This window comes from Arabidopsis thaliana (assembly GCF_000001735.4).
Source record: "Arabidopsis thaliana chromosome 1 sequence".
NCBI lineage: Eukaryota > Viridiplantae > Streptophyta > Magnoliopsida > Brassicales > Brassicaceae > Arabidopsis > Arabidopsis thaliana.
Genome location: NC_003070.9, coordinates 24,861,848 through 24,875,465, shown reverse-complemented (window position 1 = coordinate 24,875,465; position 13,618 = coordinate 24,861,848). Strand labels below are relative to the sequence as shown.

The window sequence follows — 13,618 nt, the reverse complement described above, 5'->3', positions numbered from 1 at the left end:
TTCTTTTTGCATTTAACACTGTTAACTCACAAAAGTAGTTTTCAGACATGAAATAGTAAACTTTAGTTAATAAAAACTTTGAAAAATACTAGAAACGTATTATTCACCGAATAAATAGTTAACTAATTATATATAATTTTTTAGTTGGACTATTTCAAACAATCGGCCTTCGCCGAATCTCTCGCCATCACAAACACATCAGCGCTTCTCAATTTGAAGTTGTGAACTATTTCATCTCGCCTGTTACATTGACATATCTCCAAGATTCTAATTCTTAAAACCTTTTTCCGGTTCTAAATTAATTTTCGAGTATATATCACTAAATTAATAATTCTATAAATTAATAAAAATATCATAGTTTAGTTTATTAATTTATTAAAAATTTACTGAAACATTTCATACTTCACCTTATACTTCAGTTTCATACTTAATCTTATACTTCATTTTCCAAACTATATTTAATGTTTTAACTTTAAAGATCTATGTGGTCATATAATTATTTTAAATTACACCTGTCGCAATGCCGTCACTTATAATTTGTCATATAAGCAACGTTTGTTGACCGCATTCAGCTTCATATAGTAAGAAGCTGCCTTTTTTTAATTGGACGACGTTCCATATATTTAATTTATTCTCATTACAGTAAATTGTTTTTTAAGAACACGGAATATTACTATATATAAGCATCGAGAGGTCCATGGATTATCACTACTCTCATCATAAACCAAAGTATCAAACAATAAAAGATTTTTGAGAAAAAAGAGAGAGAGATATCATGACTACTACTCCAGATTGGATCATGATTGGAGGAGACGGTCCTGAGAGTTATAACCAACAATCCTCGTATCAGGTTCAAATATAAATGATTTGCATTCCTAGTTATCTATGTTCTTAATTCCTATGATGTATATATTTAATATCTTCTCTATATACAGAGAGCATTGTTGGAAGCGACAAAGGACAAGATGACCAAGGCGATCTCAGCCAATCTCGACCTAGACTTGATTTCGAATCGCTTCATTGTAGCGGATTTCGGTTGTGCAAGTGGACCTAACACTTTTGTGGCAGTTCAAAACATAATAGATGCGGTAGAAGAAAAGTACCGTAGAGAAACCGGACAAAACCCGGCAGATAACATCGAGTTCCAAGTCCTCTTCAATGATTTCAGCCTCAATGATTTCAACACTCTCTTCCAGACACTTCCACCCGGAAGAAGATACTTCAGCGCTGGAGTTCCTGGTTCCTTCTTCGAACGTGTTCTTCCTAAGGAGAGTTTCCACATCGGAGTCATGAGTTACGCGTTCCATTTCACCTCCAAAATCCCCAAAGGGATTATGGACCGCGACTCTCCCTTGTGGAACAAAGACATGCAGTGCACGGGGTTCAACCCCGCTGTCAAGAAAGCGTATCTTGACCAGTACTCTATCGACACCAAAATTCTTTTAGATGCTAGAGCTGAAGAGCTCGTGCCCGGGGGGTTGATGTTGCTTTTAGGATCGTGTCTAAGAGACGGAGTTAAGATGTCCGAGACCCCTAAAGGAACTGTAATGGATTTTATTGGAGAATCTCTTAGCGATCTTGCTAAACAGGTACATAATTTGATCGTTATAGTATTATACAACTGCATAAGTACTAACTAACATTTTCTTCTTTTTTTTTATGATATAAAAAAGGGTGTCACCGAGCAAGAGAAGGTGGACACTTTCAGAACCTCAATTTACTTTGCAGAACAAGGTGAGATAAGGCAAATCATTGAGGAGAATGGGAAGTTCACAATCGAGGCTTTTGAAGATATCATTCACGCTAAAAACGAGTTTCCTTTTGACCCCAAGACATTGGCCATCTCTTTCAAGGCCTTCTATGGTGCTTTCATTTCCGCACATTTTGGAGTCGAAGTCATGAGGAAAGCCTTTGAGCTTGTTGAGGTCAAGGCACGCGAACAGATTTCTCGCCTCCATAACTCCAAACCCGGAATGCAGTACCTCATCGTGCTTCGCAAGAACTAAACCGTGATCCAAATATATTGTTATATGTGATTTCCTCCATTGTTGCTTCTCTTCTTTCGTCTATCTTATGGTGCTTTGTCGTCTCTTCTTCTTGTTGTTTTGTCTTAACGTCTTTGTATTCTCCCCTATCCTACAAATGAATAAAACTTCACTTTACGCTTATATGTATAACGAGTATTGTTGTTGAATCATATGTATATGGTTTGATAACAAACAAGCTTCCATAGTATCATCAATAATACTATATATAGAAACACTTCTGTTTTCTTGCGAAACATATTTTCTTTGACAAACATTGATTTTCTTTGAGCATATCAGATCAGAGTCCACAATCTACACTAAAAGTCTAAAAGCATAAGACATACAATTTGGATACTTCATTTATTGGGTAATTGGAAAGAATAATAACTTTTACTAGTATAGTTTTTAATGATTTATCTAGTACAGTTTTCATTATACAATTCTATATTTGAATATAGTTATCCAGATTATAAAATACAATTACTAATAATTTGTCAGATATCCATTGGAATCCATTGAAAAGAGCCTGATTGCATATGAGATATATATATATATATTGATGTTGGTTAAAATTCCATTGTTTAGTTAGAAAATAACAAATAATTACATCAAAAAATTGAGAGCATGATTTTTGTTTGTTTTACGATTAGTTCTTTGTGTTAGTATATTTTAGTAATATAAAATTGACTTTTAAAAATACTAGTCATCTGTTTAAATGTTCTTTTAGACTAGAAATTTTCTTTTATTCTAGCGTCATTTTGTGTATTTTCTTATAGTATTTAGATTAGATTTATAGCTCTTTCTCTATTATTGTAAGAGTTAATTGTGTATAAGCCACCGAAAATTAAAAAACTTCTACAAAAAACAAACTTTTTCTATGTATACACATAACTCACCGTTGCTATTGATAGAAATTCGATCCGTACATAGGTGTCCAAACTCTGTTTTTTTCTTGAGATTGTCAAACACAAAACCAAATATATAATATTTATTTAAATTTGAATAGCTATAATTCCAAAAATATTTGTTAGTTAAGTTTATCGTCCAACTTTCAAATTAGAAGCAAATGTTTATTATAGTATTATAATTGTTGTGTATAGTAACTGACAAAAACAGTTTTCAGATGGGATACTAAACTTATAATAATTATTCAACTAACTATATACTCCATTATTAATTAAAAAAAAGGGCTATCTTCATGTATAACACAAATTATATATGCATATATAGTACCTTACATCGCAACCACCGATCGAATTTCTCATCTTGTTCAAACAATATAAAATTATCCAATGTTGAACATTCTTCTTTGACGGCTAAGATTTTGCTAGTTACTTGGACAAATCTACTAATACAGTGTAACTTGCATAAATTAATATTTGATAAATTAATAATCTCTGTAAATTTATAAATTTTTCCGATCCGAGTTGGGGCTAGTGTAAATAATGACAGAAATCGATAAATTAATAAGATAATAACTTTTTTGAAAGTTCTATGTAAATATATGGTCCCATCAATATCATAAATTAATAACTACATAAATGTATCAATTATATATATATATATATATATATATATATATATTATATAAGAAATTGTTTTGAAATATATTTATAATTTTTTTTTGCTTAAATTTGTATTTATTCTTATTTGAAATTTAGTTATAATATGTAACGGTCTCAAAAAAATTTAGTGTTGTTTTCTAGACACATTATTTTTTATTTGTAATTGATTCTAGAAAGACATTTTGTATAGTGAAAAAAGTCTTATGGAATTTTTTAAAAATTACCAAATTAGGAGAATCTCTCTATAAATTAATAAATATTAATTTATCGATAAATTAAAACCTCTTTAAATTAAAAAATTTTGCAGTCCCAACATTATTAATTTATAGAGGTTTTACTGTACTTCACTTTCTATGTAGATCATAACCCGTGTTACATCACGTGTAATCTTTGTTTTTATTCAATAAAATTGTAAATTTTGTTTTTTGAAGTAAACAAATATTTTGGTGTGTACTTATATGGGTACTGGACTACTGGTCCTTATTAATAATACAACTTTGAGAAAAAAAAAAGAAGTAAACAAATATTATAAAAATTTGGACTCTTTCTTCTCAAACAATTGGCCATCCATGGCTTCTTTGAAGGCTATGATCTACATTGACAAATCTGCTAGAAGTACATGATTACAGATAATTTTACAAACTAATGTTATTTAATTGCGATAAATCAAAACATTTCTTTTGGTTCTAAATTAAGTTTTCGACAATTTATATATCACTAAAATACCATAATCCTGAATTTATTAAATTGTTAAAATTCTACTGAAACATTTCTTACTTCAATTTCTAAACCTTATTTGTGTTTCAATTTCCATATAACTATTTAACACATATCATAGTCTAATTGATTATGTCATATATGGAACGTTATGTTGAACGCATTCAAGTTCCTATAATAAATAAGCTGTTGTTTTCTTTTGACGAGTTTCCCATGCACATGTTTAATTAGTTCTCAGTATATTGCCTTTCAAGCACTATATATATAAGCATAGAGAGAGGTCTATGGACTCACTACTCTCATCATAAACTAAAGTTAAACAAGAAAAGAAGTTTGAGATAAAACAGAGAGATATATAATGACTACTACTCAAGATTGGATCATGATTGGTGGATATGGCCCTGAAAGTTACAACCAACAGTCATCGTATCAGGTTCATACATTTATATGATTTGCAAATTTTCATAACTAGCTAGCAAGGTTCTTAACTCCAAAGATGTATGTATTTAACTGAGTCTCCTCTATATAAAGAGAGCTTTGTTGGAAGCGGCAAAGGACAAGATGACCGAGGCGATCTCCGCCAACCTCGACCTAGACTTGATTTCGAATCGCTTCATTGTAGCGGATTTCGGTTGTGCAAGTGGACCTAACACTTTTGTGGCAGTCCAAAACATAATAGATGCCGTGGAAGAGAAGTATCTTAGAGAAACCGGACAAAACCCGGAGGATAACATCGAGTTCCAAGTCCTCTTCAACGACTTAAGAATCAATGACTTCAACACTCTCTTCCAGACACTCCCTCCGGGGAGAAGATACTTTAGCGCCGGGGTTCCTGGTTCCTTCTTCAACCGTGTTCTTCCTAAGCAGAGTTTCCACATCGCAGTCATGAGTTACGCATTCCTTTTCACCTCCAAAATCCCCAAAGGGATCATGGACCGCGACTCTCCGTTGTGGAACAAAGACATGCAGTGCACCGGGTTCAACCCCGCTGTGAAGAAAGCCTATCTTGAGCAGTACTCTATTGACACCAAAAACCTTTTGGATGCTAGAGCTGAGGAGCTCATGCCCGGGGGATTGATGTTGCTTTTAGGATCGTGTATGAGAGACGGAGTTAAGATGTCCGAGACCCTTAAAGGAACAGTAATGGATTTTATTGGAGAATCTCTTAATGACCTTGCTCAAAAGGTACGTAATGTGATTTTTAAAGTATTACCTACAATTGCATATGAAGTAAGTACGAACTAACATTATCTCTTTTTAATATAAAAAGGGTGTCACCGAACAGGAAAAGGTGGACACTTTCAAAACCTCAATCTACTTTGCAGAACAAGGCGAGATAAGGCAAATCATTGAGGAGAATGGGAAGTTCACAATCGAGGCTTTCGAGGATATCATTCACTCTAAGAATGAGTTTCCGCTAGACCCCAAGACATTGGCCATCTCCTTCAAGGCCTTATATGGTGCTTTTATATCCGCACATTTTGGAATCGAAGTCATGAGGAAAGCCTTTGAGCTTGTTGAGGTCAAGGCACGCGAACAGATTTCTCGCCTCCATAAGGTCAAACCCGGGATGCAATACCTCATCGTGCTTCGCAAGAACTGATCCAAATATATTGTTAATATGATTTCATTGTTGATTCTCTTCTTTCGTCGATCTTATGGTGCTTTGTCGTCTTTTCTTCTTGTTGTTTTGTAATATTCTCCACTATCCTACAAATGAATAAAACTTCACTTTATGCTTATACGTATAACGAGTATTGTTGATGAATGATGTATATGGATCGTATAACGTTATTCCATAAGAGCTAAATAAAAAGTTTGCCTACTTTGACTAGACATTTTTTACAAACACTTCTGTTTTCTTGCGAATAGTATTTTCTTTGAGCTTATCAGATAAATGTCTACAGTCTACACTAAATGTCTAAAATCATAAGACCTTTCGCAAGTATAATAACTTTGACCAAAATAGTTTAATGATTTCTTTCTAGTATAATTTTAATTATATTTTGTAATAAAAATGATTCATAACAATAATTAACAAATAATCAAGAAAAAAAAAACTTACCAAAATATTTTTTTGTGTTAAAATACTTTTTCCTAGAAACATTAATATTTATGTCTCAAAGTAATAAAGAAAAGAGAAGATTTGTTATATATATACAATACAAGTGAAGGATTATCACGAGTAGGGGTTTCATTTTCAGCTTCGACTGCGTCAAAAAAAAAAAAGGAACCGTACTGTTTATTCTCTGTGGCGTTGAATCTGCGATGGCGGGAATCAGATTGCTACCGGAAGAACCTGAGACGACTCCTCAACAACAAGCCAGAGCCGCCGCCGCGGTGACAACGACAACAACGGATAGTTTGGCTTCCGATGACGATCGATCTATCGCGGCGGATTCGTGGTCGATCAAAAGTGAGTATGGAAGCACTCTCGATGACGATCAACGTCACGCCGATGCCGCCGAGGCTCTCTCGTCCGCTAACTTCCGTGTCTCTTCCGATTACAGGTTTCGTATTTCTGCTACAATGGGGGAGAATTGTATAGAGTTATGGATTAGATTGAGAAATTGGGGATCTTAGGGTTTTATGTTGATGTTCTAAAATACGTTAGGCGCTTGTTAAAGTCGAATCTATCGAGTAATTGATGAATTGGATTGGTGTGTATAGTTCTGATAAGGAAGAGCCAGATGCTGATGGAGGAGGTCAATCAATGCTTGGTCTTCAAAGCTATTGGGATGCAGCGTATTCCGATGAGCTTACTAATTTCAGAGAGCATGGTCATGCTGGTGAAGTTTGGTAACTTTCTTCAGATCTCACTATGGAACTTAAGAGAGAAGATCCTAGCTATTGATTTATTTTTTTCTTTTCGCAATTTTAGGTTTGGAGATGATGTGATGGAGATTGTTACTTCTTGGACTAAAGACTTATGCGTTGAGATTTCTCAAAGAAACATGTCTGTTTCTGAAAACGATGTTACGACAGAGGTGAATGATCAGGCTGATAAGTATTTGTCTAGTTGGAATGTGCTTGATCTTGGTACTGGAAATGGCTTACTCCTTCATCAACTTGCTAAGGAAGGGTGAGTTTTCTAAACATTTTCTCATGCTCTGGCTTTAAATGCTTAACTTTGTTGTTTCAATCGAAGAAGCTCTATGGACTATGGATAATGCTATTTGTTAATTTTCACTAGCCTGATTACCACTCGGTTAGTATGAGAAGTTTAGAATCATGTAGCATTTATAGTAAACAAGCTATCATAATGTACTGGTTTTTGTCTGCTTCCTAGAACTTCTATTGAATTTCTTGTTTATAGAGGATCCCTAGATGGTGGCCGTGTATCACTAGCCTTTTGGGAATATAACGGCCACAGTGAACTTTGATGATTATAGGTTCTGAACCATTGTTTGTCACGATAAAGAAAAATTCCATAGAAAATAATGTAGAAATTCAGAAGTCAGCCTCTCTCTGAGGCGTAAGTCCCCTATGCAGTGATACAAAAATGTTACTATATCTTTATACCTAAGGCATTTCGTGCTTGTTTCGTCAGTGTTATGAAAGCCAAACTGTCCTGAATGTGGTATTGCTATTAAACTTTATCACTGATAATTGTTAGTTATGTAGAACAATTACACACCAACACATTTCTAACCAGAATCTTATGTTTAGACTCTACTCTTGTTTTGACATTACTAATCTCATCATCCTTGCACTTTTCTGGCTTAGGTTCTCTGATTTAACCGGAACTGATTACAGTGACGGGGCTGTAGAACTCGCTCAACATCTTTCCCAACGTGATGGCTTTCCAAATATCCGTTTCATGGTATGAATTTGTTAGCTTCAATATAAAAAAGAGTTACAGAACCCAACTACAAAAAGTCTGCCTCCACAAAAGTCTAAATGCTGTCTCTTCTTTCTTGAAAATGGTTACTTACCTTGATCAAGCAATGGGATACGTACGTTACATGAAATTAACATCTAGTAGTACAGGACACAGAAATCTTCTCTATGAACTAGTAATCCTTACTGTAATGAGCATCAGTAGCAAATTGTTTTTTGGGAAATATAGATCTAAGGTGCTCTACGTTGTGGAACTAACGGTTGGCTCTCATAGGTTGATGATATCCTTGACACAAAATTGGAACAGCAGTTCAAGCTGGTAATGGACAAAGGAACTTTAGATGCTATTGGTTTGCATCCTGATGGCCCTGTCAAAAGGTACCTCCTCCTTAGATTGCTATCCTTTATAGTAAATTACCGCACTTTCTTTCTGTTACCTAGCACACAATTAGGTTTGGTTACCAATAACAATCCCATTTGTCTGTTTCAGAGTCATGTACTGGGATTCAGTGTCCAAGCTGGTTGCTCCTGGTGGAATATTGGTAAGAGCATCTCGACTCCTGAATAAGATTTAGGTTATAAGCAGCTAAAGCACATAAGTTTAAGCTGTTAGAAAGAAACCAAAGGCTCTTGTTTCCCGTTTTGCTTGCTATAGAACACCTTAAACAACTGCATCTATGTCTAATCTCAATTTCTTTCTGCTTCTGTTAAAGGTGATCACATCGTGTAACCACACAAAGGACGAACTGGTGGAAGAAGTAGAGAATTTCAACATCAGAAAATCCAACTTATGTAGAGGAGATGGAAATGACGCAAACAATGTACTTTCCTCTGGCTCTGAAGCTGCAAGCAGAATTGATCAACCTCCGTTTGAGTATCTCAGCCATGTTAGGACATACCCGACGTTCATGTTCAGTGGGTCTGTAGGATCGCGTGTGGCAACGGTTGCTTTTCTGCGGAAGTGAGAACAAACCTGTTGGATTTGTTTTAACATAATGCCCAGACCTTTTCTCTTCTTTTTATGTTGGTGTCAAGCAAGACTGTTGATGTGCTTTTGGGAGTTCTTAATAACCTCTAAAGTTCTTTTAAGAGAAAACTGATTTGGTCATATGTCAGTGTTTTTTTTCTTTCTTTTTTGATGTTAAAGTATGTGTCATAGACTAATTCAAAAATCAAAGAAATTAGTAATTTGAAAACAAAATGAGTGGATTCACTTGTTCCTTGAAAAAAGAATAAAACCGACAAAAAGAAAGATTACTATTAGAACCGAACCACATTTAATCTGCAGTCTACTCCATATTAGATTAGATTATTCGATTTTGTTTCGGATAAACTCGGATTTTTTTGGATTGAAACACTCTTACATTTTCTTAGTTATTAGATAACGAATTAAACAAGTTGAAGCATAAAATCCAAAATTGTTAGAATTGGAAGTTAGTACTTGAGTTTGATGTTTAAGATTGAAACTTGTAATGTGTAAATCTTATAAAAGAGTAGAAAAATCATACACGTTAGACACAAAATTGTACATTTCCATGGACGAAAAAACGACAGCGTTTTGAATCTAAGGAAAAAAAAACATCCAGAAACAGTCCCATCAGTTGCTTTTCTTCATCCTCTTTAGCAAAAAATCTCAGAACTCAAAAAAAAAACATCCAACACCAAAGACAATGGAGATGAGTTTGCGTCTCGCTTCATCTTCAACCTCAAACCCAATTTGTCTACTAAACCCTGGAAAAAACCTTAATTTCCCAATCCGAAACCATAGAATCCCTAAAACTTCGAAACCCTTTTGCGTTAGGTCTTCAATGAGCTTGTCTAAACCACCCAGACAAACCTTATCTAGTAACTGGGATGTATCTAGCTTCTCCATTGATTCCGTTGCTCAATCTCCTTCAAGACTCCCAAGTTTCGAAGAACTCGATACCACCAACATGTTGCTCCGTCAAAGAATCGTCTTTTTGGGTTCTCAGGTTTCTTCTCAAAAATTTCCCCTTTCTCTTCAAATCCTGTGTTATGTTAGAATTGGTTCTTCATAGATAATCAAATTGGTGATATCACAATGAAATTGAATTTGCTTTAGTCTTGTGTAATCAAAGCATCTATAGAGATTGATCTTGTAAAACCATGAACTTGTTTCATTGAAGTTCTTGATTCTGAAAGAACTGTTTTTTGGTTGATTAGAATGATTTATGCATGGAGGATTTGATGTAGTTTAAGCTGTTTTATTGTTTGATGAGAGTCAGAGAGAGTAGAGATTTTGTGTTACTTCGATTCAGCTCTCTTGAATTTGAGGTTTTGTGGTTATTGGAATGATTAATTGAGCATTTGATGTTAGTTTAAGCTTGTTTCTAGCATTTCATCAACTCGGATAAATTTTTCGATCAATTCGATATATTCTTAGTTCTACCGTGACACAGCTTTTGTTGAATTTGATATTTCTTTAGGTTGATGATATGACGGCGGATTTGGTTATAAGTCAGCTATTGTTACTAGATGCTGAGGACTCAGAAAGAGACATTACGCTTTTTATCAATTCACCCGGTGGATCTATTACTGCTGGTATGTTCGTTCCCATTTGGACATTTTCGGTGTGGATATCGAGTTTTCAGATTCTGAAATGTTTTTTTTGCAGGGATGGGAATATATGATGCAATGAAACAATGTAAGGCGGATGTATCTACTGTTTGCTTAGGGTTAGCTGCATCTATGGGTGCGTTTCTTCTTGCTTCTGGTTCAAAAGGGAAACGGTATTGTATGCCTAACTCTAAAGTTATGATCCATCAGCCACTTGGTACTGCTGGAGGCAAAGTACGATTCTTTGATCTGTTTCATATGCTTCTCTTATGGTTTTTCTTTTCTGCTGTTAAAAAGTGTAAGATAACAGTAACCGTCGTACTTTTCAGGCAACGGAAATGAGCATACGTATAAGAGAAATGATGTACCACAAGATTAAACTTAACAAAATCTTCTCTAGAATCACTGGGAAGCCTGAATCAGAGGTATGTATTTGCATATCTTTCCATTGGTTTTCTTCTACATGAGTCTTTTCATTACAACCTTATGATATCCTTCTTTGCAGATCGAAAGTGACACAGACCGTGATAACTTCTTGAATCCATGGGAGGCGAAAGAATATGGTTTGATCGACGCTGTAATCGATGATGGGAAACCGGGACTAATCGCTCCAATTGGAGATGGTACTCCTCCTCCTAAAACCAAAGTCTGGGATCTTTGGAAAGTCGAAGGAACCAAGAAAGACAACACTAACTTGCCATCTGAGCGCTCCATGACACAGAATGGTTATGCCGCCATTGAATAGAACTGTTGTTGCAGCGTTTACGCCTTTTATATGTTATTCTGGTGGTACCTGTAACCATATAACGTTGCATTTCCTGTGTTTGTACCATTTCTCTGATAGATTTTTGGAATAATTTGAAGGCAAAAGATAGATTATTTGTTGTAGAAGAAGCTACAAAATTTAATGATTAAATTGAATCATCAAGCCATGAGAAGCTTTTTGTTTTCGCCCAATGTTCTTGCCCTGTACTAAACTGCAAATACGTTGGCTCTTACACGGATCCCAAAAGCCATGCTCATTATGAACACTCTTGGAACGAGGATCATCTCATCATGTTTGTGTTTGATCGTCCTTTAATCTTTAATCCTTTAATGTTGGTAAGAAGAAGATGGTTGTTTTTCTGGAAGACAATGAGGATGATTTGATTGTAGTTCAGGCTTTCAAAGGACTCGAGGGCGTGTCTGAGCTGTATTGCACCTATGGCTTCGGAAGTACGCAACCTCTCATGCAGTCTAGCAGAACTCAACCAGCTTGGGGTTTTGAGTAGCCGAACCAAACCGAACCAAAAATCTTAGTTCCGTTTGGTTAAGTTTGGTTCGGCTACTCAAAACCCCCATATTAAAACGAAAGGCCCATAAGATCAGCATAGAGCCGGCGAAAACCCCATCGGAGGAGATTTAGGAATGGCAAGATCTGGAGGAAACGACGGACATAGAGCCGGCGACAGTCGTCTCTCGAAGAGGCAACGACTTCCTCCTTCTCCCGATGAATCTGAAGAGGAATTAGACCCAGAGTTGTTCGAAGAGCCAAGTAATTTAGAAGGATACGAAGATGGAGAATTCGAAGAAGATGAAGAAGAATTCGAAGAAGAAGAAGAAGAATTAGAAGAGGAAGAAGACGAAGAAGAAGAAGAAGAAGAAAACGTTACTACTGATGAACAATCTGGAAGTCCTAAATCATCCCAACCGGTGAAGCTTCAGAGCTCAGATGTTCTCGATTGTCCTACTTGTTGTGAACCACTCAAGAGACCAATCTATCAGGTTTCTTCTTTGATTCATAATCTTCATATTTGTATAATCAATTTGTAGATTCATAGCTTATTAGGTTAATGGAATTGCAGAATAAGAACATTTAGGTCACAGCTTATAATATATTTAGCTAATTGGTGTTAAAGGTTTTGGCTAACTCTCTGGTGGTTGTTGTGTAGTAAGACTGTTTTGGTGGTTGATGATTTATGGCTAAGTCTATGGTGTTTTTATTGTGTGCACAGTGTAGTAATGGGCATCTAGCTTGTTCGTCATGCTGCCAAAAATTGAACAAGAAATGCTCGTTCTGTAGATGTAACATCGGGGATATACGATGCAGAGCGATGGAGAAGGTTATCGAAGCATCTATAGTCCCGTGTCCAAATGCGAAACACGGGTGTAAAGAAACCACCACGTATTGTAATCAGTCAAGCCATGAGAAGGTTTGCAAGTTTGTCCGATGTTCTTGCCCTGTATCGAACTGCAACTACGTGAGTTCATACTCGAATCTCAAAAGCCATGCTTGTAGTACTGCACACGTTTGGGGTGAAGACGACATCCACTTCCAGTTAGTGATTGACCGTCCTAGAATTTTTAACATGAACCTTGGTAGGAAGAAGACGGTTGTATTTAAGGAAGAGAAAGAGGGTGATTTGATTGTTGTTCAGGCTTTCAAGGGATTGGAAGGTGTTTATGTGACTGTCAACCGTATTGCACATATGGCTCCGGGAATACGTGACTTGTCATGTAGTTTGGCTAAGCTCAACGAGTATAGCACACTAAGGAGTGGATCGTTGGTGAAGAAAATTCAGAAAGTGAGAGAGAAAATGCATCTTGAAGATGACTTGATGTGGATACCGCCTAAAATGTTGAGCGGTGACCACTGGAAGATGCAGATTTGCATTGCCTATGGATATAAATTTATTCACATCTGAAGAATCCTCTCAAAGTCTCAATTCTTTTGCTCTGCTCTTATAACTTAGAAGTAGACGGTCGTTGGATCATAAACCCTGCTTCATGTGTTATGTGAAAATTCTTTTTTAGAGATAAAATGTTAATTGTATTGGTCCGGGTTCGACTGATTTAGTTGGTACCGACTTGAACTCAAACTTAATACACTTCAATATGTCTCATTAAGTAGTG

General features: G+C 35.7%; 5 protein-coding genes across 7 annotated transcripts; all 5 read left to right on the top strand.

Annotated features, from left to right (window-relative positions):
• The first annotated feature begins 699 nt into the window (after positions 1 to 699).
• On the top strand, positions 700 to 2,260 carry PXMT1 (S-adenosyl-L-methionine-dependent methyltransferases superfamily protein). Of its 2 annotated transcripts, NM_105341.5 has the most exons (3): positions 708 to 850; positions 936 to 1,589; positions 1,674 to 2,260. In NM_105341.5, exons 1-3 carry the CDS (start codon positions 776 to 778, stop codon positions 2,004 to 2,006), a joined length of 1,062 nt encoding a protein of 353 aa, NP_564881.3. In that variant the 5' UTR covers positions 708 to 775; the 3' UTR covers positions 2,007 to 2,260. The 2 variants fall into 2 exon arrangements, with proteins under 2 accessions (NP_974096.1, NP_564881.3); NM_202367.3 differs by having other exon boundaries at positions 700 to 850; positions 936 to 2,181.
• Positions 2,261 to 4,600: 2,340 nt separating this feature from the next.
• Positions 4,601 to 6,126, top strand: AT1G66690 (S-adenosyl-L-methionine-dependent methyltransferases superfamily protein). Its single transcript, NM_105340.2, has 3 exons — positions 4,601 to 4,742; positions 4,841 to 5,494; positions 5,580 to 6,126. Exons 1-3 carry the CDS (start codon positions 4,668 to 4,670, stop codon positions 5,910 to 5,912), a joined length of 1,062 nt encoding a protein of 353 aa, NP_176842.1. The 5' UTR covers positions 4,601 to 4,667; the 3' UTR covers positions 5,913 to 6,126.
• Positions 6,127 to 6,378: 252 nt separating this feature from the next.
• Positions 6,379 to 9,371, top strand: AR401 (S-adenosyl-L-methionine-dependent methyltransferases superfamily protein). The gene is made up of 7 exons (NM_105339.4): positions 6,379 to 6,819; positions 6,980 to 7,108; positions 7,191 to 7,391; positions 8,036 to 8,132; positions 8,424 to 8,527; positions 8,640 to 8,691; positions 8,863 to 9,371. The coding sequence occupies exons 1-7, from the start codon at positions 6,578 to 6,580 to the stop codon at positions 9,112 to 9,114; spliced, it is 1,077 nt and encodes a 358-aa protein (NP_176841.1). The 5' UTR covers positions 6,379 to 6,577; the 3' UTR covers positions 9,115 to 9,371.
• A 246-nt stretch (positions 9,372 to 9,617) lies between these two features.
• On the top strand, positions 9,618 to 11,732 carry CLPP3 (CLP protease proteolytic subunit 3). Its single transcript, NM_105338.4, has 5 exons — positions 9,618 to 10,122; positions 10,597 to 10,711; positions 10,785 to 10,960; positions 11,056 to 11,151; positions 11,232 to 11,732. The coding sequence occupies exons 1-5, from the start codon at positions 9,820 to 9,822 to the stop codon at positions 11,469 to 11,471; spliced, it is 930 nt and encodes a 309-aa protein (NP_564880.1). The 5' UTR covers positions 9,618 to 9,819; the 3' UTR covers positions 11,472 to 11,732.
• Positions 11,733 to 12,039: 307 nt separating this feature from the next.
• AT1G66660 (Protein with RING/U-box and TRAF-like domain) lies at positions 12,040 to 13,590 on the top strand. Of its 2 annotated transcripts, none has more exons than NM_001084310.2 (2): positions 12,040 to 12,490; positions 12,721 to 13,590. In NM_001084310.2, exons 1-2 carry the CDS (start codon positions 12,134 to 12,136, stop codon positions 13,408 to 13,410), a joined length of 1,047 nt encoding a protein of 348 aa, NP_001077779.1. In that variant the 5' UTR covers positions 12,040 to 12,133; the 3' UTR covers positions 13,411 to 13,590. The 2 variants fall into 2 exon arrangements, with proteins under 2 accessions (NP_001077779.1, NP_176839.2); NM_105337.2 differs by having other exon boundaries at positions 12,098 to 12,490; positions 12,789 to 13,590.
• The last annotated feature ends 28 nt before the right edge of the window (positions 13,591 to 13,618 follow it).

Coding starts and splice junctions, on each gene's coding strand:
- PXMT1 (NM_105341.5), top strand. CDS start 776: ATGACTACTACTCCAGATTGGATCATGATTGGAGGAGACGGTCCTGAG. Junction 851..935: donor ACCAACAATCCTCGTATCAG/GTTCAAATATAA, acceptor CTCTATATACAG/AGAGCATTGTTGGAAGCGAC. Junction 1,590..1,673: donor TTAGCGATCTTGCTAAACAG/GTACATAATTTG, acceptor GATATAAAAAAG/GGTGTCACCGAGCAAGAGAA.
- AT1G66690 (NM_105340.2), top strand. CDS start 4,668: ATGACTACTACTCAAGATTGGATCATGATTGGTGGATATGGCCCTGAA. Junction 4,743..4,840: donor ACCAACAGTCATCGTATCAG/GTTCATACATTT, acceptor CTCTATATAAAG/AGAGCTTTGTTGGAAGCGGC. Junction 5,495..5,579: donor TTAATGACCTTGCTCAAAAG/GTACGTAATGTG, acceptor TAATATAAAAAG/GGTGTCACCGAACAGGAAAA.
- AR401 (NM_105339.4), top strand. CDS start 6,578: ATGGCGGGAATCAGATTGCTACCGGAAGAACCTGAGACGACTCCTCAA. Junction 7,392..8,035: donor CATCAACTTGCTAAGGAAGG/GTGAGTTTTCTA, acceptor TTTCTGGCTTAG/GTTCTCTGATTTAACCGGAA. Junction 8,528..8,639: donor CCTGATGGCCCTGTCAAAAG/GTACCTCCTCCT, acceptor TGTCTGTTTCAG/AGTCATGTACTGGGATTCAG.
- CLPP3 (NM_105338.4), top strand. CDS start 9,820: ATGGAGATGAGTTTGCGTCTCGCTTCATCTTCAACCTCAAACCCAATT. Junction 10,961..11,055: donor TTGGTACTGCTGGAGGCAAA/GTACGATTCTTT, acceptor CGTACTTTTCAG/GCAACGGAAATGAGCATACG. Junction 11,152..11,231: donor CTGGGAAGCCTGAATCAGAG/GTATGTATTTGC, acceptor CCTTCTTTGCAG/ATCGAAAGTGACACAGACCG.
- AT1G66660 (NM_001084310.2), top strand. CDS start 12,134: ATGGCAAGATCTGGAGGAAACGACGGACATAGAGCCGGCGACAGTCGT. Junction 12,491..12,720: donor TCAAGAGACCAATCTATCAG/GTTTCTTCTTTG, acceptor TTGTGTGCACAG/TGTAGTAATGGGCATCTAGC.